The sequence below is a fragment of the Pararge aegeria genome, chromosome 7 (assembly GCF_905163445.1).
Source record: "Pararge aegeria chromosome 7, ilParAegt1.1, whole genome shotgun sequence".
Lineage (NCBI taxonomy): Eukaryota > Metazoa > Arthropoda > Insecta > Lepidoptera > Nymphalidae > Pararge > Pararge aegeria.
The window spans coordinates 5,059,155-5,085,129 of record NC_053186.1 but is presented as its reverse complement, the minus strand read 5'-3'; the positions used below and the strand labels follow the sequence as shown (position 1 = coordinate 5,085,129).

The 25,975-nt window shown below is 34.9% G+C and overlaps 2 protein-coding genes across 6 annotated transcripts in view; both read left to right on the top strand.

The window, feature by feature from the left end:
* Positions 1–12,902: 12,902 nt before the first annotated feature.
* On the top strand, positions 12,903–15,323 carry LOC120625016. Its single transcript, XM_039891926.1, has 2 exons — positions 12,903–13,431; positions 15,307–15,323. Exons 1-2 carry the CDS (start codon positions 12,903–12,905, stop codon positions 15,321–15,323), a joined length of 546 nt encoding a protein of 181 aa, XP_039747860.1.
* Positions 15,324–24,838: 9,515 nt separating this feature from the next.
* Positions 24,839–25,975, top strand: part of LOC120624995 (probable nuclear hormone receptor HR3) — a 125,751-nt gene continuing 124,614 nt past the window's right edge. For all 5 annotated transcript variants that reach the window (XM_039891900.1, XM_039891904.1, XM_039891899.1 and 2 more), the window contains exon 1: positions 24,839–25,004. The gene's annotated coding sequence lies outside the window, so the exon portion shown is untranslated. The remainder of the gene's footprint in view (positions 25,005–25,975) is intronic.

The window sequence follows — 25,975 nt, the reverse complement described above, 5'->3', positions numbered from 1 at the left end:
TGAAAGATAATTATATTACTTACTAATTTTCTAGTAGATTCAGTGGCAAGTTAACATATTTAACAGGCCCTGTATGATATTTACAATACTGAGACAAGGGTCAAAATCACTTAATGTGCCTTGAAGAGAGCCATGCTCGGAGTATCTCTATGTGACCAAAAAAAGAGTAGAACCATCTCGTAAAGCTCAACGAATTGCGTAGCTGAGCTGGGCATGGTACATTGCTGGAAGAATTGATAGAGGTTAGGTCCCAGGTCGCTGGAATAGCAACCCCGAAACGATAAACTCAAATCCTGAACTAGCTGACTGGTCCAAGAACGAGTTCTTGATGCTGGAACTCCCTAAAAAAGACTTATCTCAAGCAGTGGATGTGCATCGGTTGACAAGATGACGATGTTAAAGTATAAGAGGAAGTATTTAAGAGTATGTTAAGATTAAAATGTACCAGGGAATCAGGAGCCAGGAACGTTCTAATAAAGATTACCAGTATTAAGTCATTGTACAAACTTAACTAAGCTTTAAACGTCAATAAACTCATATTATTAAGAGATTTATAATGGAAACCACTCAAATTTATTGCTAACTTTAGCCTGTTGCATGTTACAGGCAAAGTTTGCAAGGTGAGCTAAGTTAACATTGCCAAGACATTCATAGAGTCCAATTCTGTCCAGAGCAAAATTGCGCCTACTTGCTCTGAAATCACGAATTTATCGCCTAAAAAAATATACCTAAATTTTTCCTAGGATGAAGGAAGATAAACATTTTTATACACTATGAAACATCTACAATGTTAACATACAAAGTATGTTAAAAACGACACATTGAATTCCAGGTGAACAATTTTAACAAACGCTGAGGCGGCTTTAGCGAGAAATAATACAAACCAGATAACTGCACTGCATGGTATATAATGAGTAGCCAATAGGATAATCTACCTTTGTGCTAAATTTCATTTAGATTCGTTAAGCCGTTCTTACGTGATTTAATTACAAAAATCCAAACATCCAGCTTTCGCATTTATAATTTTAGTCTATAGATATTGATTTGTATTATTTCTATAAATCGAATATTAGTGGTACAATTTATGGGTGATGTCCTAGTTCTTCATTTGAAACTAGCCTAAGATACACGCACTTTCATATAAAAATACACCGACCGGACCGTTAATTTTCATCTTCGTAATCAATATAAAAATCAATAACTGAGAACACCCAAAGGCTCTGTGCAAAATCAACTTAGCCCCGGGCATTATTAACTTTGCCTTCCCTGCGGGCTTGGCCTGTAACGTATATTATAATAATAATTGTAGTCGTACATCGCTCGTTCAAATTTTTATTGCGGGTCAACGACCTTGCTTGGTTTAAAATTTACCAATGGCTTTTTTGCACAGGCAAGTGAAAGAGCGACAACCAAACATCTCCCGCAGCGTTGAGCGCTCTGGATTTGATGTTGAAGTGGGATGTCCGGGTTTAGGGCGGCTTCGGTCGGGCCTAGTTACTACCCTACAAACAAAGACGTACCGCTAAGCGATTAAGGGTTCCGGTACAATGCACAATGTCGTTTAACAACAGACTTGGTGAGCCCGTTACCATCTCAGACTGCAGCATCGATTACCAGCAGATGAGATTGCAGTCAAAGGCTAACTTGTAGTGAAATAAAAAAGAAATGGATTTATAAATCCATACTTACTAACGTGTCCTATCTTAATATAACAATTGTGAATGGGAGTATGTTTGTTTCGCTTTAACACCTTAACTACTAGACCGATCTTATTGAAATTTCGCAAACACAATTTCAGGGCGACAAAAGACACTTTTCACTTATAAAAAAGCGAGAAATAACTTTATTCAAGTTAAAAAAAAAATATTTGTTACCCATGCACAGACTATAAGCGGAATTGATCATGACGGGTGTAGAGATAACATGTAGATATCTAACCTGGAGATAGACAAAGGATACTTTTTTCCGCCGAAATTTTATTAAAAAAAAATAATGCTCTCGGACGAAACCTTTAGCTAGTGTTTTTTACGTTATTTAAAAAAAGAACACGACTGAGGAACATCGCAGTACTCATTTTTACAATAATTGAAAATGGCGCCAATGTCACATCCGCTTAAAAGTTGTGGTTGTATAAAGAAATACACATACATACATATCTACATGAGCCATGAAAAAAGTTACTCTTTCTTTGGACAGTCGTGTAAAAAAAACTAATAACTCGCGCAATTTTTATTCCGACGATCAAAGAAAAACTGCAAAGAGAAGGGTCATTGAACTTGCCAAAATCTTAAATCACCATTACGTACTTTTCATTCATCATTTGACAAGAGTCTCAACACTAAAAGCCACTTAAAGAGCCGTTAGTTTAACACTTACAACGTTGGTACTTACTTACAACTACAGAAGGGTTTTGAATTTAACAGACTATGTTTGTTTGTTTGTACGTTACACTACTCATTAGATTGTGTATTTGAAACTTGTTGCTGCCCGCGACTTCGTTCGCATGCATGTCTTGATTATTCTCTGACCTCTGAACTACCACTAAAATAACCTTGATCTGCTGCTCTGTAAAAAACAAAACTATCCCATGGAAACTGTATATTTTTTGGGATAAAGCTATGTGCAATTCTCATCTAGATCCGTATAGCCGTTTTGGTGTGATTCAGAAACAAACATCAAGTGGATAGAAGCAGGTGTTACTTTGCGGAATTCCATGGTATATTATGAAAATTAACCTTAGCAAATGGCTAAGTCTACTCCGCGAAAAGCAGGAGAATTTTTATGGTGTAATTTATTCTTTTTTCAATCCTTATACTCCGCAAACGGATTTTCGTCAATGTTCCCTCTACGCACGTTTCGCTCCGAAACCGGAGCATCCACAGAAGATTTATTTATTTATTCGTACACCACATCATTCAGAAAAACAAGAAAAAAAGAACAAAAACTTCAGAAGTGAGATGTTGACTTTACAATGAATAATTGTTGTCTGGAGTGTAAGGATTGAAGAAATTACATATTACGCCATACAGATTCAGAGTATAGCAAAAAAAGCTTAATTTTCATGATATAACAAACATCTATTCATCTAAATTTTCGTAATGATAATCACTACATAGTATAAAGTAAAGTCGCTTCTCGCTGTCTGTCTGTCCCTATACATGCTTAGATTTTAAAAATTACGCAACGGATTTTGATATAACATGCATAGTAGCGAAATACTGTTAAGTTTAAAAGGTTTCTAATATGACGTAATTAAACACATTTTTTGAGCTTACATTGCAAACGCTGGATGAACTCTAAGAGATAGATAAAATAATTTACTACATTATTGTACACCTTCAAATGTCCGCGATAATATTATTTTTATCTCCAAACGATAACCCACTGAAATTTTTTACTATTACATACATTTAAAACACATGTGTTATTTAAAAAAATATTCCTTATCCAATTAAATACATTAGATACGTTGTGCATTTCATGTCGATCACAATAGTCCTTTACAGCATTTTAAGGTCGGTAACTAGCCATGGCCAAGGCCTTCCACCAGACCAGGACAGACAAAAATACAGAAATGAATTCTTACATATATTGCACCTGTACGAAGCCGGGGCGGTTCGGTAGTTCTTAATTAAATTATTAGAGGTTTAACAACTAAGCATTTCCTATTGTTTGTGAGAAATCTTTATGTAAAAAATTTAAATAGGACTTTTTATAAAAAAAAAATCTTTTTTATTCGGCTGTTGGTCTGAGTTAACTTTCTGAACGAACGTACGTAGCTAAATTGTTGGCTAAAAATGAATTTTGTAATTGTTAGTTAACATAGCGATGGTAGTTATTACAAGAGACTCCCCTCTAAAACGTTCAAATTTAATCATGGATAGTTTAGATAATATGTTTTTTTTGCATGCTTACGGTGAACGGTCCCTCTGTAAAACAAAAAAAAATGTCTCTGCCGCATTCAATTTTAAAATCCAAGCGCCGTTGTAAGTTCGAAACATGGCACGCTGTCCAGCGGTATAGGAAAAGCGATAGTTTTGCGATACGGCCCTCAGTACCGTTGCTACGTCCCTTTCTTCGTGACGTAGCCTACGGTACTCCGATAGTGCTGCCCGTTGTGATGTCGATATGTGATTGGAATTTACAATAGGTATCGATCTATGGTGTATGTTGACACAGTTTAGTATACTCAGAGGACGGTGTGGCCTAGTCCCAGAAACGTGTATCAGTTAATAATTACTGCAACTTTTACCTAATTCGCGTAGTGATAGGGAGCTTAAAATTGTTTGAGTCAGCAATCAGGGGGCTTTCTCAAGTCAAGTCAAGTCTTCAAATAAATCCGGATAGCTGAAATAAGTAATTCCGCAATTTAACAATAACACTGCTTTATACGATGGTAGCAGTACTTAACCATACCCCAGTAGAACAATAATTTAATGCCATATAAGTCGTCTATTCATATATGTCAATTGTAGTATCCAAAAACTTTAACATTCAAGAGAAATACACGAGCCACACGCTTACACGTGCGTTGAGTTGGGCTCTAGACGAGTTCAGGATAGCCACTATGTAGTTGATAGAATTTTTGTTCCTAATAAGTAAGCTTGATTAGATTTTATTTGATTATTTAAACATCAAAGAAATATATTTTTTTCTATTATATTAATATATTAATTCAATATTCTTCGTATTTTTAAAATATTATTGTTGATAAATTTACTAGCTATAAAACCTTATGAAACCTAATCAAAGCGAAGCTCAAAGTACAGGACAAACACCATATGTGGTTTAATTTAAATTCGAAGTTTAGATCACTCAGACATATTTTTTCCTTTCCCATGAACATACCCGAAAATTAATCACAACAGTAAATAAATACTTAACTCAGTATCACATATCACAACAAACAAGTAAGTAAATAAAAACATCGATATGAATGCGGCACACGTCCCTACGATACGACATGACGTCGCTAACGGTGCAGCCTCACCCACATACTGTGTAACTGTACGCGCCGTTACACGAACGAGATCCGTGGGATTGGAAAAAAGCGTATGACAGGTGCGCCTGTGTGGCTGCATGTCGCAGTGCCGTTGCCTCGTTCATGAAACAAAATTAACATTTGGCGCGAGAAAACTAATCAGTAGTGTTCATATCCTCATCGATCGTATAATAAATCTTTTTTTCAATAAGCCAGCACCGTGAAGTGAACTTGTCTTATTGATAAAAAATAGACGAAATTGGCGAAAAAGTCTAATCAATACACTTGTTTGTAAAAATCTTGTTTTTATTTAGCAGCACTTTGTATCTTAAGCAAAGTTGTTACTATTGACTTCTTTAACAATTAAAATTCCTAAAAATATTTTTCATCCCAAACTATATAACTTAATTACAGATACTATCATGTAGCTCCGTGCTAGAGTCACACGGCCACACGGCCGTCGAATCCATCGATCCTGGGATGTGATATTTTTGCGCACTTATGCCTTATAAATAATTAGGTCAGCACGATACGAAATGATGATTATGATTTTTATCTCATATTTGTGCATTTCTAATAATTAATAATATAAGGTTTATGTAGGGTTTGCCCGTGTGGCTGTATACATTGCCTTAATTGCGATTTAAAAAAGCATAGGGCAAAGACATCAATAAACTTTATTCTTATTTCGTTAAAACCAGAAACAACTTTCTCGTAATACAACGACTGTTTATGTAGCTGTAAAACATAATATTCTACAAACTTAACGGCACAAAGTGCGTGCTTAAGAAAAAAAACTTGTATCTCTGGCTTGGACCGGTTGAGGTGAATGAACTTTTTTGACCATACGTACATTCATACTTTAATTATATTATTTAAATAAAATATTTCAAATTTCTAATAATTTCTATGAAATCATTTATATATATATATATATATTTGTATATAAAATATTCATCCAAATTCATAACTAATATACTAATATATATATATATATATATATATTAGTTATGAATGCAATACAACATACTTTGGTCCTCTTTGTACATACACGTATTACAGTCTTGACATATTGTCTTGAATTAATCACAAAACGCATACCCATTGAATAAAACTCTAAAAAAATAAAATTAAATGTATACGATAATAATAAGATAATACATAAATTTTTTTGAACGGTGTGCTATATTTATTATGTTCGTATGTTACGGTTTCAAAAAAATGATCATTATAAAAAAAAAAAATAGCTAGCATATGTTTCTGTCCACAAAACTAGAAAAGTATTAAATTGACTTTTACTTTTTACTCTAAAATTCTCACAGAAAATCCTGGACAGTAATTACTTTATAGCAGACTCAGCCAATGAGAATTGTTGTAGGGATTAGCCAGTAATAATATAAATCATTACCCCTCTTTCTTAAAAGACAAAACTAACCATACCTTCGTCCGTATAACCTAGGTTATAGGCCTGACCTAGCCTAGCCTACAAGTCTAGATCCTGGCTAACTGTGAACTTACAAACGCGCATACAAATCGTGACCTATTTTCGTAGGAAAGAAAAAAAACAGTTCTTTTTTTAAATTCGCAACGCATTACCATCCTGTCAATGTCAGTTCGGCGAATACCGTAATGTGACAGAACTCGAATATTATTGCGTAATGGAGCAGATGAGGCGCTTTTAGAGTTTCCGATATAAGCTTTATATTTCACAGCTTTGTATACTACTATGTATGACGTTCTTCGTCTTGTCAGTGCCTATTTTGTTTTTTTTTAATTGGGCTAGAACTATTTGTTTTTCCAGGATAAAAACAAGTAACAGGCAGGAAACCTATCGTTTCAAGAAAGCTAGTTATCCATTTTTAAAATATGCTGAGATCAGTTTAGCACTGAGCGTAGGTAAAACAATGGACTTAGGCAATGTCCATCTCCAGGATTATTAAGATCACTGGGAGGGTTGAGCCAAACAATAAAATAAACAAACAACAGGACACATTTTCCTATTTATAACATTAGTTTATATGTACACGTATTAAATACCTTTGCTTAAAGTAGTATTAATAAAATTTATTTACATTAGATATTTATTCACACCACTTCCTCGACAATGCATTATTACTAGAGCTGATATATAAAAGTGAAGTAAGTAGTGAAGTTACATTCATTAATACGACTTAGTTAGCTCATTTTTAGTACAACATACTCAATGAGTTCTGATGTTCATTTGTCATTAAGACAAAGTCAAAGCCAAAGTCAAAAATATCTTTATTCAAGAAGGCCCATAGGTGGCATTTTAATGTGTACATTACATGAGAAGTACACGGTGGTGAGATGATGGCGATAACCACATTCGTAAACTTTAAATAAAGCTACGAGGGTTCCAAACGTGTCCTGGTTTCAGAAGAAGCCCAAAACAAACTTAGCCGGGTGTTCATCACATTACAACAAACTTAGTCATACTATTAAGACACATTTAGCAGTCGATTTTTTTTTATATTATTTGTTATCTCGCTGCGATGAATAATGGATTCCCTCCCCCTCCCCTTACTTCGTTTGAAGCCTCTTTCACTGGCCAGAACGCGTCAAGTAAAATTTATATAGCATAGAGTATTGAAAATTCCCTCAAAAACTCATCTCCGTAACGCTTTATTTTGGTATTAATGAAATAAATTGCGAGGTGTGAAAAAAAAACAACTCAACATTATGCGGTGTTCGTTTTAAGCGCCTCTAAATCCTTCCGCTTATCTAAGGATACGATCTCCTCGTTCCGATTCATCCCAGCAGCCCCAACGTATGATGATATATCATTGACATTTTTACAACAATCTACCTTAATAACAAACATATATACAATGCTGCTATTGCTGCTTCACTTCGATATCGTGTCGTAGCCGTGACAATAAAAACCGATAACTGGGGTTCAATGAACGCAATTCGGCTATCTCCCGTTAGTAAGCGCACGTGACTGCGGGCGGTTTTACTTTTAAATTCGCAATTTGGTACCGCTATCCGCTAATAGGTGGTGTTGCTTTTGCCTGGCTTTATTTCTGTACTTATACTTAATTTATTATTACAAAGAGGGAATATTTTTTTTATTATTAGGGACATCGGAACACTAAATCGCTTAGCGGGACGTCTTTGTCAGTAGGGTGGTAAATAGCCACGGCAAAAGCCTCCCACTCCCACCAGATCAGACCAGAGAAAATTCAGAAATAATAAATTCCCAATTTATTTCTGCCGGGAATCGAACACGGGGCCACCTACTTAAGTTCATAGCGCTTACCGCTGCGCCACGGAGTTCGTCAAAAGCATTGTGGCGTGAGGGAGTAACAAACATCGAAACATACATACTCAAACAATTATCACGACCTTTTGCATACACGTTGTCAGGGGTACACAACTTTGCATCCCCTTCACTCAGAAAAAAAGTATTGTCCTGAGGCATGGTAGAATACTACTCAGAAAAGGACAACCTTAAGCCATTCAATAAACTTAGTAAGAAGCAAGATAATATTTTCATTAGTGTAGTCCATAGTTGTAGTACATAAAAAGTGCCACCACTTACCACCAGGTAAGATTGCAGTCAAGGGCTAACTTGTAGTGGAATAAAAAAAAAAGAAGGGTGTGTGTTTTGTGTTTATTGTGTTGTGTATTGTTCAGATAACTTTTGAAGTAAATACGCTTATGCCGAGGTGTGAGTGGACATTTTGTGATGGTGTATAACACCGCGTGTCGTGTTTAGCGACGAAAACATTTTGGTCCCATGTTTTCCCTGTACGTTTACTGTATTCAATTGAAAACCAAAGACAAAACTAGATAAAATACCCTTATAAATTTTTTTTTTTTTAAATATCACCAGGGGATAAACGTATAGGAAACCGAATATATATATATTCCTTTACAAGTTATATGCGATAATGTGGACAAAGTCAGTATCCACTTGTTTCCAATATATCTATAGAAAAGCTCTTAAACTATGTGCAACAAACTTTGTAACAGTGAAGTTACTATACCGTTGATGAATTTCTTAACGACAAGGTAGCTTGGAAGCAACTATTCTCATGTCCCACAAGATTATTTTTGAAAAAGAGCAACGGGCAGAGTATCATGCAGGCTTCTCTGTGGTAGAATCTGCTTTTTCTACCGATGCCTAAAGGTAGGGACTTGAATTTAGAATTTAAGGTCTTAACTTGCATTTATGAAAAAATTTTGGTATGCGTCTGTAAGCTTCACATATTAGTTGAATAACTCTATTTAACACATTTTAATAAACATAAATAAATAAATACATACTACGACAATATACATATCGCCGTCTTGTCCCAAAGTAAGCGTAGCTTGTGTTATGGGTACTAAGATAACTGGTGATTATTTTTTATGAATAATATACATAAATACTTATAATATATAGATAAACGCCCAGACACTGAAAAACATTCATGTCCATCACACAAATATTGTCCAGTTGTGGGAATCGGACCCACGGCCTTGGACTCAGAAACCAGTGTCGCTGCCCACTGCGTCAGTCGGCCGTCAATTGCATTTGTTTATGAGTAAAAATAAAAGTCACTGCAAGCTTCTAATGTTTGTCTCGTTAAAATATGAGTCATTTTTTAATTAAACTTATATTTGAAGCTTGCAGTCACTTGTATTTTTACCTTTAAGCAAACACAATTAAAATTTGTTAAATAGTGTTTTTTCGATAATTGACAAGTAAAAGAGCATTTTCAGTGTCGTAGATCTAGTGCTGTGAAACCTAAAAGGTATATGATATGGGCTTTATAAATATAGATTGATGTTATAAAAATTATATAACAATAAGAGCAAGAGAAAGGTATAGAAATAGGCCGTGTTTACTTGGGGTTTCCGTGTTTTGGCCTGTTAGATCATACCCGGTTACATAATATGAAGCGGGGAACGACAGCAGAAAAATATCCTAGAGTGACGAAATAAATAAAGTCAGACAACTTACACGCTTACGTGTTACGCTTAGCCAGAGATTGCCAGATGCGTGATTGCCAGAGAGTCGTATGTTCAAATCCTGTCGGTTCGGAATATTATTATGTTCATTATAAATTTATAAAATTGACACAATTGTAGGTAAAAACACTTTTAATAATAGGCCGCCAAAAGTAGGCGTAAGTGACGCCGAATTTTTTTTTAATTATAATTAAAATGTACAGAAGATATGTATTAAAATGTATTTTTAAATATTTTTGTTCTTAAAAAAGTGTGCTGCTTTCCCACATTGCGGGCTATCTTTATGCAAATTTTCATCAAGATCAGTTCAGCAGGTTGGTTATTAACATACATAATAATTGAAGGGAAATGTATAAAAATAGGCCGTGTTTATTTATGGTTTCCGTATTTTGGCCTGTTAGATCATACCCGGTTGTGTATGATTATTGTATAGAATGGAGAGCGTCAGCAGAAAAAATTTAAATCTTCAGAAGATAAATAAATTCATGTAGTTGAACTTAAATTATCGTGAGTGGCCGTTGTAATTTGATCGGCATGCACAAATGCTTAAATGCTGATGGTACAGGTTGGACGCCCCATGGTACGTGGACTGGTTTAGATCGCTTTTTAGCGACAACCCGCTTTTATTACCTGTCTCTTATATTTGATACTGTAACTCCTGTTCCATTAATTTGTTAATTTATATGTATACCTACAGTGTACAAATTTTCGCTATGTTCGTGTTCGGTAACTGACTAACGTCCGTTGTATTGAATGTTTCTGTCAAGGAAATGTTCGGTCCATCTTGAGAGCACGTTTAAAATCGCAATTCGGTATCAGTTTTATCACTACCATTTCATATTAACCGTTAAGCAACATTGTAGGTGAATGCTCAAATTCCCTGTTTCATATGAGAGAGAAGGCCTTATGGCTGCAGTGGAATATTAGTAGATTCAAGGTTACGTTATTAGCTATACAAAGAAATACTTCATCATCTTACCCATTCGTGCGAGATTCAAGTGTAAGTCCTATCTCGGTTAGAACAAAAACCAAAAAATAGGCCATGTTCACTTGCCTAAACTGGGTTTCCGTGTTTTGGCCTATTAGATCATTCTCGGTTACATAATGAGCAGCGAGGAGCGTCAGCACAAAACTAAGAAAATGAATAATCGATCGTGATTAGTTTGATGGTTAAGACGGTATATTGGTGTGGAACTACTTGGGCACACTCCGGTTTTTTTTGTGCGGGTATTACTTTAAACCGTTATACTATACCCGATTACCTAGTGGGGAGTGTCAGCAGAAAAACTTAGTAAGAAAAATAGTACATTTATCGCATCGTATCCCTCGGATACAAACACAACTTAGCATATAGGCACTATGCTAAATTTTGTTACAGTAAGTTTTACGACCATAGGTAACAAATCCACAAACATACATATTCTTACATCTATAATTTTAGTATGGATTAAAATTTATTTTTGTGCAATCAGTACACTAGATACATAGTACTCGCAGGGACCGACATAAATTCGATTATGTGCCTTTTTCGTCATTCCCAAACGATCGAAGGACCGAGCGAGAGCAACATTGTTGCGAGAGAGAGAGGAGATGGGGGCGGCTGTGCGCATGCGTAGGCACGTGTCGGTAAATGGGCGCCGCTCCACATGAGAGGAGCTTGTAGAGACAAATTTTGTGGTCGGAAATCGCGAGATTGTATTGTGCGGTATGGAAAAATCGAAAAATAATGTGTACTGATGTTGTCTGGTAGATATAATTAAACTTTGGCTATGATATTTACCATTTATTGCACGATGTATAAATCTAGACAGTGTGTATTGGTTTATCGAGTTTTTATTGTATCTCAAATCTAAATGTAAGATTTTCTGTGTCAAGAAAAGTTATTTTCTTTTATATAGCAACAACTTCATGATAAAGCTTCTAGAGTATGTTAAAATAAATAAACAATTAATAAAAAACCTAAGAGATTCGCAATATTTACTATGCATACTTAATGAAGATATGTTTATATATTTGAAACGTCGAACTAATGAAAGCATGTTTCTACTTTAAGTAAAAAACACTGATTGACTTAGAAGTAACGTTTTAGCCGAGTGTGTATACAATATACATAAATTTCAGTACCTATACAATGAATTAAAATTAAAAACAATATTATTTTTACTACTTTTAATCATCGTTGTTCTATTCCGAATTCCTCATTTATACATTCCAATCCAAAAAATATCTAAAACTCAAATCTATCAATCAGTTAAAGTTTATCGGACGATTATATAAAGATACTATAAAGGTCTGTTTTATAATGAAATGAATAAACAAAAATTACATTTACTATTTTTTTATGGTCGTCTTACAATCCTTATCTGAATATAACATCTATCAAATTATCTCACGACTGATTCGCGGAAGTGGACTCCATGCAAGTTTCGCTGCGCGCCGTAGCGCTACGCCTCGTAGGCCTCACAGTGGCTACGACACGGCCGCGTTCGCGGTCCGCGTTCTGAAATAAGGACACTGTGTCATCAGGTCCCTAGGACGCCTACAAACAAACAACAGACACAGATACCAGCTGGAATACGATGTGAACGCACAGTGCCTCGGACCAACCAACACTGCCAATTGAATTACGAATAAACGCACAAAGGGTTCAAGATATACGAAAAAAAAATATTAGGATGTCGACCCCTGACCTAGTTCCGATGCATCTGCGCTCTGCAGTGCAGTAGGACACGAATCAAGGACGTTCGACAACCTAGTGTTCTATGTGATACTTGTGTTCATTATTATAAGGATAACGCGCGTGTTTATTCACGATATTGCGGGAGAAACGCGCGGCACTCGACTGAAAATTAATAAAAAGTAATAATCTAAAAGTCTGATCGCTGCTTAGTGTGTGCGTAATTGCGAATGTTTGGCGTGAGTAATCGATAAAATAAAAATAAAAATGGCGGGCAACCGAGACAATACCCTAGAGGGGCAGCTCACTCATGTAATACAACATCATATGTCACAACCGGGGACGGAGGCTCAAGTGAGCGTTCACCAGGTACAAAGCCCACCCGGCAGTGGGAAAAGACACCAAATAATAATCGATATCAAACAGGATATAGATATAGATGAGCTATCGACTCGGTCTTTGGCTGAGAGTGTCATGGAAACCCTAGGCGCGCGTTCTGCAGCTGTATACATAGACAACTCTCAAGTACAGGGAGAAAATTCAGATATGGAGTCTTTGACGACTGTGAATGTTATAGTTGCTAATGATTTGAGCCAAGCGGCACCGAGCCCTCAGATGGAAGACACGGAAATAGTCGAAGAAACGCAGGCGGAGAGCACCGGGATATTGCCTGGGAATCGAATAGCTGTTGACCGGATTGTGGAGATGACAAATGCGGCGAATACATCGAACGAAAAATCGACATCGACTGCGACTACTTTATCGATAACCACAGTTGCTACCACTACTGCGTCAGGTGAGTATTTTGGTGTTGTTCTATTGTTTTTATTTTTAGAATTTTGTCGTTTGGCTTCGATCGTGGATATAGTTACCCTACTGACAAAGACGTGTTACCAAGCTACTAAATGTAGACTGTAGTGATGCCGCGTAGAAACTAACTAAGGCTATTGTTTGAATATAACTGACACACTGTACTGCTCGGAGAACCTTTGAGGTCCCAAGTTACTGGAATGGCTTCGCACTGCTTACCCTGTAACGAGATGGCATCAAACGATTTGCAGGGGACCGTTGGACCCAAGCGGAACAAGACCGTTGTATTTCGACTTCAAGACACCTATTTCCAGCAGTAAACGTCCATTGGTTGACAATGATGAACGGCTATACCCCTAACAGATAAGCCCGCTACCATCAACATTACAACCAGGTGGAACTGCAGTCAAGGGTTAACTTTTAGTGAAAATAAAAAGAATTTTGTTAATTCCATGGTACATTAAAAGAGGTGTGATTGTCTAAGCAAGCTTCATGGCCTTTGCACACAATACAAACTTAAAATTGACTCGATTAAAAATAGACAAATTGCAATGTTATTGTAACTGTTGTAGTTCAAATTCAAATTCAAGATTCTAAATTTATGTATTTTTATAGGCGTTTGTTGGTAATGGCTGGTCAAGCCTGACGGTTTGTAGTGACTCTACCACCAGTTTGTAAGGCGGATTCTGCCGGTACGAGGCCAGCAAGAAACTCTGCAGTTACTCTTTTCCAACATAAACTTTTTACATTGTAACAATCTTTATTCCATATCAGAGAACGGGTCGCTGCTACCCGTTCTCATCATTCATCTATGCTTCTACTACCATCTGCTGTGATCACTCAACCGTTTGCTCAGCGTGGTGATTATGGGTAAACCCTCCAGTTGGGAGGGCCAGTAGTTGATTGTGATAGGCTACTTATTGATTATTCTTTTTACGAGAGATGACAGGGGAGTGGCATGCTTCCAAGCCAATTTGTCATTGAGAAATGTATCCATTAGTTCTTTAACTTTAATTACTATATCTACTTTATTTAAGCCTAAGTGACAAACTTTTCTTTATTTTTTTTTAATCCCGACAACCGCAAAAATAGAGGTCTAATAAGTTTTACGTCTGTATCTGCTTATTGTTGGCGGCCATTTGGTGCAGTGGGCAGTGACCCTGCTTTCTGAGACCGAGGCCGTGGGTTCGATTCCCATTACTGGAAAATGTTTGTGTGATTAACATGAATGTATATTTAATTTTATTATATATAAAGACCCAGGTCTTTATCTATAGTAAAATTATATTTTTAACTTAACTTTGTCAATCATTCAATAATCATATGAGCTTAAAATGCTTCGACGGTCTATATTCATAAGGTTATGAAAAAGTTTACTTGAAAAATAAGATTTTAAGCACGGGTCTCCGATTTTCGATAGTTTTCTAGTGTTGGAGAACGTGGGGAAGAACTTGAATAATACATACACATACATTTGGTAATTTTACTTCTTCAAATACGTTCAGATACAGTTTACAACACCGACAAACAAAAAACAATAATTATGTTTTAAGATTATCATAAGTATATACATACCAAACATGTAATAAAGCACTATAACGGCGTTAAACTAGGAAAAAAACCAAGTGCCGGGATATTTTATTTTAAGTAAGAACATAATACAGTTACACGTTTTTATATTTACGTAGATATTCGATATTTTTCCGCACTTAGAGATACGCATCGGTTGGGCACTTGTGGCGTGTTGTACACTAAACTTAATTGACAGATCTAAAAATAGTTCCGTCCTTTCTGTACTGTTTCTTTACTGTATACTCTAGAAAGGGATGGCACTATAGTGAAATTTGTCAATTTGTTTTAGTTAAGATCGTGACATGACCGGTTTCAATTTCAGTACGCAACGTTGCAATTTGCAATAATTATTTTTTTGTAATTTTTGTCTTATTCTAGGAGTCATTAAGTTAGTTATAACTTAAATGTTATGTTTTTATAAAGAAAGAAAACATTAACACACCTATACCTTGAAGACGTATTGTTTGGTTGTTTTATTTTTTTTAATTACTTATATATAAGTAATTAAAAAAAATAAAACAACCACCTCAACCTCAGTGATGTCTTCGTATTATATACAGAAATTTAATAAATAAAGTAAAACGTATTTTAAAGTTTCGTTACAGGTTACTTGGCATTATTTCTATCGAAAAAAAAATTACTGAATTTTGTAACGCAGACAGGCCCTTTAGTCCGAAAATATTATATCTTTGTCTCGGTGTAAAAACTTAAACACAGATTATGAATAGTTTAAGTGCGTAAAACCTCATTTTTCAGCACTCGGCAACTTAAGAGATTTGCTTAAACCAACATTGGCACCACTGTTCCTATTACATTTTGTATGACGCTACTATTTAGTAAGTACATTATTGATCGAAGCGACAGACACATTTATTAATTCATTTATGTGGATTTTCATAATACCTTTGAAATGAAACTCCCATTGAAGCCGCCATTGAAATCAGCCTTCCCGCTTTTGATTTGCCCCCTCCCTCTCTCTACGTAAGGGGGATAATAAAATCGATTCTCCCTTCATTAGTAACTGACAGTACAACCATAAACTCTCTTGCTTTTTTATTACACGACTGTTCAAAAAGGAGTGCTATGTTTTTAGTTCATGTATGTGTGCATGAATTCTCTACTTTTCTCTCATATCATGTTGGCAATCTTTGGATGGTATTCTTTTTAGTGTAAAGTGTGCATTAAAATTAACTTTTCAGAGTAATGTGCTTTTTGAATTATAACAATTGATAATTACTTGCTTAAACGGTGAAGGAAAATATTGTGAGGAAACCTGCATTGCTGTTCTTCGTAGTCCTAAAAGGCTTGCGAAGTCTAGCTATCCGCACTTGGCCAGCATGGCTTGGGCATCGTGGCCACGGCCTTAGCCCTTCTCATTCTAAGAGAAGACCCGTGCTGTGGTAGTGGGCCCGCCGATAATGATGATGACTATATTAAAAATTTAAAAAAAAATCAAGTGCGTAATAGTTAACGATATTGATCGCTTAATGAGTGCCTGTAATAAGGTCTACATTAATTAAACCATTTTTGAATTTTGAATTTTTAAATTAAAGGTGTGAAATAATTTTAAACGTAAATAGCTTAAACGAATATTTATACTAAAAACAATGAACATAGTATGTATATGAGTGTCTTTATTGCTCCACAATTTCTAAATGCTTGAAAAGATATGGATGTATGTAGTAGCTGGAGGGTAACCTGCTAGGAGTTTTGCAGTTATATTGAAAAAGTTTATTTATTTATTAAAAAAAAGTGTACATACCAGAAGCCCTGTCTCCTTATATTAAACCCATTCCCCCTTAATCGGTTTCTACGTGTCATCATATATGAATTTTAAATCGCTTGGCAGCGTCTTTGTCGGTACTGTTGTAGCTTGTAACAGAACAGAGAAAATTTAGAAATTATAATCTGCTCGAGATCGAACTCAGAACCTCCCATTTCTAAGGCGCTCACCATTCCGCCAGGGAGTTAAAAATAACAATATTAATACTAGTTAAGCAGGGAATGTTCTGCGCAATGGAATAAAAAAGTAAAGCTGCTCGCGCATTGTTTATTTATAAAGCGCGAAAGGAGCCATTACACTATCGATCGGTTCGCGTCTCACTGCCCTATAAATGGAGCGGTATTTATAGCCGGGAACGGAAACTCGCCCGTAGGGGTTCTGTACCTAGAAGCGTCAATACATTGTCTATTGCTGTCATGATAAAATAAAAATTATAATTTTATATTTTTTGCCTGTTAATTAACTACACTGGATAGATCTTCCAGCAGCGGCAATTTGAAAAATTATAATTTCTGAATTTTCGGTCTGGTCTGGTGGAAAGCTTCGGCCGTGGCTAGTTGTTTGTTGATATCCTATTAACTTTGAATTTAAAGCCTACGCGCGATTCTTTAAATTTTAATGTTTGAATTTTTTTATTCTGAGGTAATAACATATTTTTTTAATTTTTTTCCGAAATTGCCGTTGTTATTTTGATATTTTTTTTTGATTTGCATATGCACTATATTTAACTATAGGTAACTTAGACTAAATGAATACAAAACTAATTAGTTCTTTTTAATAATGTGCAAGACTTTTTGTACTTGCGACGTGGTTTGAGGATTCCTGAAATTATATTGTCTTGATGCTTTATCGTTATGCCAAGACAGTTAATTAACACCACGCATCAATAATCATTACAGCAGCGTGTTTCAACAATGTCCATTTATTTCGAAAATAATTTCTTACTAATTCAGTTGACAGCGCCATCTATTATCTAATAGCTTTAATAACATACAGCAATCTGTAAGAACCATACAAAACTGGCTATTTCTTAAACCTTTCAATTGCATCACTGTTTTACTAGTGCCATCTAACGGTGTATCCAAACTTTGTTTTTTATTTTATAACTTTATAAAGTAGGCATGTGTAAACGCAATTTGTTTTTGTAAATAACAGATAAAGGGTAAATCACTCACACAATTCAAGTGTTCTTATCTTTGACCTATATTGTTTTAGATTGAAAAGACGAGAATGTATACAAATCCTAGTGTTATAATATTGAGAATGTAGAGTTGCAAATCCTTGAATTAATAAAATGCGAAAAGTGAACCCTTATCACTGTAACTATCGCCATCTGTTATTGGGCGGCGGTGTCTTTTTTTTAGTAGTTTTAGTAGATAATTTACTAATAAAGCAATAATTACTCATAGGTGTATAGGCATCAAGTGTTTTATGTACCTACAGATTGCTCGTTAAAACACTAGTATGGATGCATTTTGTAATCTCTACATTCTTTTATTTTTAGATGACCACATCTCTTTAAAAATAGAAAACATAAAATTGTTAAATTACATTACGATAATTTATTATAATTTTTGAGAAAACGTGAAAATGAGTTTTCCTATTACGGTGTTCTAACGCCATCTGTCATCCAGTGGCGGCGACTTTTTTTTTAACTTCTGGTATGTACCGTTGGAAGACCGCTATTGACACAGTTTCGCACAGCTGTTTATACGTAATGTGTTGGATATTTTTATGTCTGTAGGTACTCGGATCCGGGATGCAACCGTTAGAAGCTTAACTGAAACCTGTTTGAGGCACATTTATTTTATGTTAGCTGGCAAGCACTTTAATACTTTGATGGTTAATGCAATGTAGACTTTTAGATTTATTATGGCTTAAAAATCTTGTACCCATGTCATAAAATTTAAATACATAATAAATGAGGTACCTTATGGTCGGGAAGTATACAATGGTCTCCCCGAGCGTCTTAAAAAGCCAATTGGGGGGACATTTCGTGGTGGTTTAAAGTTCGGCCATACCCCCCTTTAAAGAGGGGGAGTTCCACATAATTTACTTACTGCCCGAGGATCGGCAATAGCCATAAGCTTGTACCACCACGACGGAAAAAAAATATACCTACTTGCCCATATAGTTAATTTTTACCTACCCAAATTCTTATAATTAAAATAAAATGCCAATCACTGGACCAACGAACTTCTATTCTTTGATTGTTTTTGTAATAATGTAATAAAAAATTATTTTCAGGTAAGTTGGTACCTACTGCACATTTAAGACTTCAGTCAAATATCAAAGGTTCAGGTAGGTCTCATTATTTATATATATCATATTCTTTATCTCGTGGCCGACTTACTTACTAATATAGTCTATTTTCCGTCCTTTTCCTACTAATATATTTTAAAGAAAATATTTATTAAAAATATTAAAAGATAATAAAAACATATGTGGGTTACATATGTTTTTATTATCTTTTAATATTTTCTTTAAAATATATTAGTAGGAAAAGTACGGAAAATAGACGTATAGAGTTTCCAAGTGCTTATAGAAATATTTAAATATATAATAATTTATTTTAATTATTTTATTTTCTTCAGTTAAATCAACATTTGTTTTTTACTTTGTCTTTTTTAATATGTAACTAATCAAATTAACTCTGGAGTTGGGCAAATCTATCAAATCTATACGGAGTTTTGACCATTTGTCGTTATAATTACTAAAAGTAAAAAGTTTTTGATTTTTTTCGCCCGTGCAATACAGTGTAGTGTTTCATATTGCACCTTGGTATGGAACCATTCGCATGCAAGTCGTTTTTTATAAAATCAATCTAAGAAAATTGTGCATATCTTATGAGCCTACAATTTATAGGCGTTGGCACCCATTTGGATATCAATGCTTTTATCGGCGAAGTTTACTATCCTATACGACCCTGATAATTGCTCTCAAAGGAGGTATAGGCTTCGTTTTTCAAACGACTTCATAAAAGTAGTGGGTTCATTGTGTGATTTATGGTCATCTGTTTTTATATGTTTGTTCAACTTTTACTTCGTCTATTGTAGACCGATTTTGAAAGAGTTATAATTTGGGTATGATCCCATTGTCATTGTCACTAAGTCAGGAAATTCCGTTGAAAGCGAGGGAAATCCTTAAGTTTTATAAGCATGTGTGTGTAAATCAACTTATATGTTTTTTGACCGAATCTTGTTTAGCTAAAAATTCACCCTTTTATCAAAACAGAGATGCCTAAAATTTGAGCAATAAAGATAACGTTCGCTACGGATTTAGAAAAATAGACAATGCGTAGAAAGAAATATGTGTTAGTCCGCCTTTATCTCGTTTAAATAATCACTCTCGAATCTGACGAAGACACCTTGAGCAATAAACTAATATTTGCCCGCAGTTCAAAATAGTGTGTCGATTTTATTTTATTACGAGTAACTTCAAGACAGAGAAAGAGGTGTTAGGGATTTAGTTTCAGACTTTATCTAGTTCACCTAAAAATAACTTTCTTATCAAACAAAGACGCTTTATACACTTAAGCAGTAAACACAAATTTTCACCCAGCTTACGTAAGATATAGTATTTTATTAAAATTTCAATACGAGTTAGCTCTTGACTGCTCTTATCAGAAAACTATATAACGACCTCCCTCGCAGCGGTGAGCGCTGTAGTTTTAGGTGGTAGGTCTCGGATCCTATCCCCAGCAAGGGGCAATCTGGGATTTTATAATTTCTGAATTTTCTCTGGTCTTGACCGCTGGGCTTTGGCCAAGGATATTTACCACCATACCTACAAACACGCGCCTCTAAGCGATTAGCGTTCCGGTACGTTCACGCGTAGAAACCTATATTTCAAATCGATTTTGAGTCTGAACATAGACCCTCTGGTCGATGTTCAGATTCAAAATCGATTTCAAGATCGATCGAATCGAAAATTTTGTAATTATAATTTTCTAAATAGAGAATGAACTTTGCAAATGCTTGGAAATAGCCTAGAAATGAACTTTGGGTGCTTACATTTAGCAGACCACAGACCGGTATCACAGCTCTTCGCCAGAGAGGTCATTTTATATATATATATATCCTTCGATTTATTTGTGTTTATTAGGTGGTTTAACTAAAAATTCACGCTCTTATCAAACGAAGGCGCCTGGAGCAATAAACAAAAATTTCGCCAAACTACTTTTTTTTTTCTTCGCCCACTATCGTCCATTGACCGAGATACGAACCCTGATACCTTATCAGCGCGTATCAGTAGAAATTAGGTTACTGTGTACTGTGCCAGAGCGTCTTGTCGATATCAGTATGAAGTATAAACTTATGGGCATTAATAACGCATATAGATATGAATGAATGTTACTCGAAAGTGGTGTCTAACAACCCCCAGGGTCTGCAACCTGCAAGGGGTCCATGTAAATGGGGGTCAACCCAATGACATTTAGAAAGGCCTTTTTTCTAGCATTAGATTGTATTATTAGCTATTGATTAGATTGATTTTATATGGTTTGTTCTTTTTCGTTTCTCTTTTCATTTATTTCTTTTTTGAAGTCAATATTCATTTAGTGTCGATTTGAATAGTTATTAAGCATGTTGTAACTATATATAAGTTGAAACATATGTGTTTCTAATACCTTAGGCTATTACTATATGTCAAGGTATTAAATGTGTGTACGGTGTGGTTCACATTGGCGGTGCTTTTAATAAATAAATTGGTCTTTATTAATATACTTAAAACAATTGTAATTTATTGAAAAAAATAAACTTCGATGTATCGTTGGAGTTTTATGATACTTAAACTTTGTGCTTTAAGAAATTATACCGTGTATGCGATACCCAATATGTTGAATCGATATGTATAGAAATTCTGAATTTCCAAATTACCCCTGCCACACTTTTACATATCAACACAATCACACGACCGCGTTTGTTTCGTTTTTCAAAAATACCGCGGGAACAGTTCGTTTTCTCGAGACGAACAGTTAAGAAGTAAGATAGGGTTATTCGATTATATCTACGTGTTATAAGTTTGACGTGGCTATGGCATCATAGCTCCCAAACACCTGAACCGCTTTGAGTTTATTTCTTTTTATTTGAAAGGTGAATTAGTCGGGAGAGTTGTTAGATATGTTTGGTGAAAATCGGTCCAAGATGGCCGTCGCCATAAAACTCCCTCAATATGGGTGACAAATGAAAGGCTACTAGTTGAAAATAGTGAACAATTATAATAATATAATATTGAAAGGGAATGGTTACGTGTCGGGGGTTTTTTTATTATAATTTTATAATGTTATTTGTTTTTTTTCCATGCAGAGAATTATAATAACACACATACTTTTGCATGTGTGTTATTATAATTCTCTGTGCATTTTTCATCAAGATCGGTGCATGCGCATTTAATAATACTCTTAGCACGGATTTGTTCAGAGCAATGCTTCAAATTAAAAGGCCGCATTGCAAAAATACTTTATTTTATTTCGATCCTGAGAAGATTGCGAAACCGTATAAGTTCTATTGTACGCAATTTCTCACAAACCGAGCAAAGCGGGTTTCTTAATTATTATATTATGGTAACATCTCCCTAACTCGTATTTATATGGACCCCTAGAGTTTTTAGGGGTCCGTTACAATAAACAAACCTTACCACTTTTACTTTGCACCTAATCAAATCTTCTTATCTTGTGTCTGGGTGTTTATATGTATATTATAAGTATTTATGTACATTATTCTTTAAAAAATATTCATCAGTCATCATAGTACCCATAACACAAGAAGCTACGCTTACTTTGGGGCTAGATGGCGATGTGTGTATTGTCGTAGTAAATTTATATATTTTATCAAAAATTCGAATTCAATATTCATTTATTTAAAACTAGGCTAATTACTAAACAATTTTATATAAACTCACTGCTTAAACCTTTCCGAGAGTTCTACGAATATTTTAAGACCTAAATAAACCAAATAAGCCCAGCCGCTCTCGAGTTTTTGTGAGACTAACGAACAGAAAAAAAAAATTATAAATATAAATGAATTAATAATATATATAAACATAGATTTTTATTTATAAACATAGATAGGTGTTCTTAGAAACCACTTTTGAAACGTCAATTCTGTCTATTAACTGTGGTTTTACTATTGGTCCTGGAGGCAGATTCCTCTCCCAACGGGAAGGTGGGCCAAAATTTACAACGCCCAGGGGACGGGTTGGTGACTGCAGTAGATGGTAGTAGCAAAGACGTTGGTACCCGTACCCCGTTTTATTCCCTAAGCCGCCTCGTAGAGTCGCCCACACCACAAGGAACGGGTACTGGTTCATAATAATAAACATGCCTTCGGCCTCCTCTGAGAATCAGTAGTGTTTGGGCTGTAGTTAACCACGCTGGCCAAGTGCAGATTGGTAGAGTTTACATGCCTTTAAGATATAGGGAAATCGCAAGAATGGAGGTTTTCCCATAATGTTTTCCTACACAGTTAAAGTAAGGAATATTTAATTGCCCAAAAAGCCAATAGCTACTAAAAGTTACAGATGAGATTGGACTCCGTCCACCCGCAAGACACACAAGACCGTGGTATTTGAAAATACGATTAAGATGTTGATGATGATGATGAAAAGGTATGAGGTTTCGTTAGAATCTTTTCATCATAAGGAGTGGCACTGGCTTTACAATTGTTGAAAAATAAATTTATCTTGTGGCTGAATGACATCTTCAACCAATGACATTTTCTAATATAAAAATCGTATTTCGTGTTCGGCAGTAGATTTTTAAATTTAGCTTTGTTTTTTTTGGACCATAGACAACATTTACAAGATGGCGCTTGACCAGTTTTCTTTTTTAAATAGCAACTAACCCTCTGACCGGTCCTCCCGGTTCCTGCTCAATGGATTTTACATGTCCTGTCATTTTTAAAGGGTGACCAACAAAGGGTTAAATTTGCAAGCGAAAAACACTGAAGGGGTTCAAATGTAAATATAGATCATGCTGAACGTCACAAGTAAATAAAATTAAAGTGTCTGTCTGTGATTTTCAAATATTTAATCTATGTGCCTAATTCTACATGTCTACATCTGTTTGGTGTATATCCAAGGTTTCTCGATTAGAGATTGCTATAACTTAGAATAGAGTGACTCTGTGAGACGGTGATAACAAATGGAATACACGGCTAAGTTTTTTGTGTCATTCTTCTGAGACTATAGAGAGTTTGGAACCTTCGTAGCTTTAGTATTAAGTAAACAAGTGTTGGCATCACCAGTATTTTACATTAATACAAAAAATATGTAGAAAAATATGTATAGGTAGACGAATCAGATACACTTTTGATACACTTTTTATTTAAACTAGATCTAGTTTAAATTAAAAAAGATTTGAGTCTGAGTTTTAAGTTTTGATAATTATTGCACGTTGAGTTGTCGATCCTGGTAATTATTACAGCTTACATCATACATGTGATTACAATGGTTAAAACTCGCATTGAAGCAGTGTGAAGGGCGTTACGGCGAAATCCCTTACTCATATAATATAGCATTAGGATCATTAATAAGTTGAGGTGATACTCCGCCAACCTGGCTTCAGCCACCGTTAATTACGAAGGCGTAACGTTTAAAAAGCTTTTCAATACGCTATACAACTTTCAGGCTTTTATTCTATGTTTGCACCAAAAAGGATTAAGTACTTAAAAAAGTGATGTCTATGGTAAGGCTGATATTAAAAAAATGCGTAATTATTTTAATTACTACATTATCAGTATCAATAACATATTGATACTTCTAAAAGTCAATCACAGCAACTAACAGACCATTTGGTACTATTTAATTTGGTTAGATATAAAACAATAAATCTAGCCTGACTTTGCCCTAAAGTAAAGAAATGTTTTAAGGTAATGGTATTTTTAACACTATAACTATTTAAGAAGGTGATTAAAAAAGAATCATAGAAATTTGAATGAATTTCAAATACGAATTGCCTGTGGCCAGTACCTTCACAGTCCTGTATGCCGTAACCATTCGCCTTCGCCTAACAAAATTCAGTTTGTGTGGAGAAGGCGCGCGCGCGGCCGTTCTACGCGCCGAAACTTTCAAATTTCGAACCCGAAATTTAAATTCGCAATCGGACACTCGCAATTTTCATTTTGACATTTGAGGACCAAAGAGTTTACAATAGTGTATACCAACTTTTTGTGAGTGACATTTCGGATTTTGACTGTACCTTGGATGTGAGTAGATATACAATAATACAAATTGAGATTGTTCGTCCGTCGTACTGAAATTTCGTAATGTCATGTGGGAATTTTAAAATATTATTTTTTAATTCTTGTTTTTTTTATTCTACGATAGTGTGCAAAGGTATTTAGATTTTTTTATTGAAAAGGCCTGTATAATTACCCGCATACAAATTATTATTATCTATCACGAAATGCGGTTATCAAGGTCTCTAGTTGCAGAGATGTATTGCATACTGTGCGAGTGAGAGAGCCTGAACGTAACCTTGCGTTAGAAAGAGAGCTCCGATGTTGGGAAACTCTTGGGAAATATTATTTTTCTCTTTCGGGACTGAAGGGCATTTTTTAAACTATTTGCTTTTTAAGATAAATTTTTATCTCTCGTAATAATTTGTTTGTACTTTTCTAGGTCAGTTGTTCAATGTATATTTTTTAGTATCTTAATTTTTTTAATTATCTAATAGCATTGTATTGTTATTCCTAAAAACAATGAACATGAATTTAATAAATACGATTATAATATAAAGACAATATGTTTTAAAACTTTATTCGTATCGACCGTTGCATTATTAGGCCTTGCTATAAGATTCTATTGCAACCAAAAAAAAAATTGACATTATGGGTTTTTCTTATTTCTTTAGAAAAATATTACTACTATTTTATAGGTACTATTTTATACGTTCTAAAGTTTTATGGACATTACATAGCACATACTTAGCTCTGAAAATTTAAACATTAATGACTTAGCTTATGACCTTAAGAACTTTATTTTTGATTGAGTTTAATAATTTTAATAGTTCTTCTAAGTCTAAATTTTTTTAAACTTTGATTCAAATCTGATTAAACATTACTTTTAATTACGTGTAAATAAAATGAAAAAAGCAATATTACCAATTTTATTACGTATAACTGCCTCGTTGGCGTTGGTTGTATGATTGACTATGGATCAACAGATCCTGAATTCG

What these genes read in the sequence shown, in the direction of transcription:
- LOC120625016 (XM_039891926.1), top strand. Translation starts at nt 12,903, where the DNA reads ATGGCGGGCAACCGAGACAATACCCTAGAGGGGCAGCTCACTCATGTA.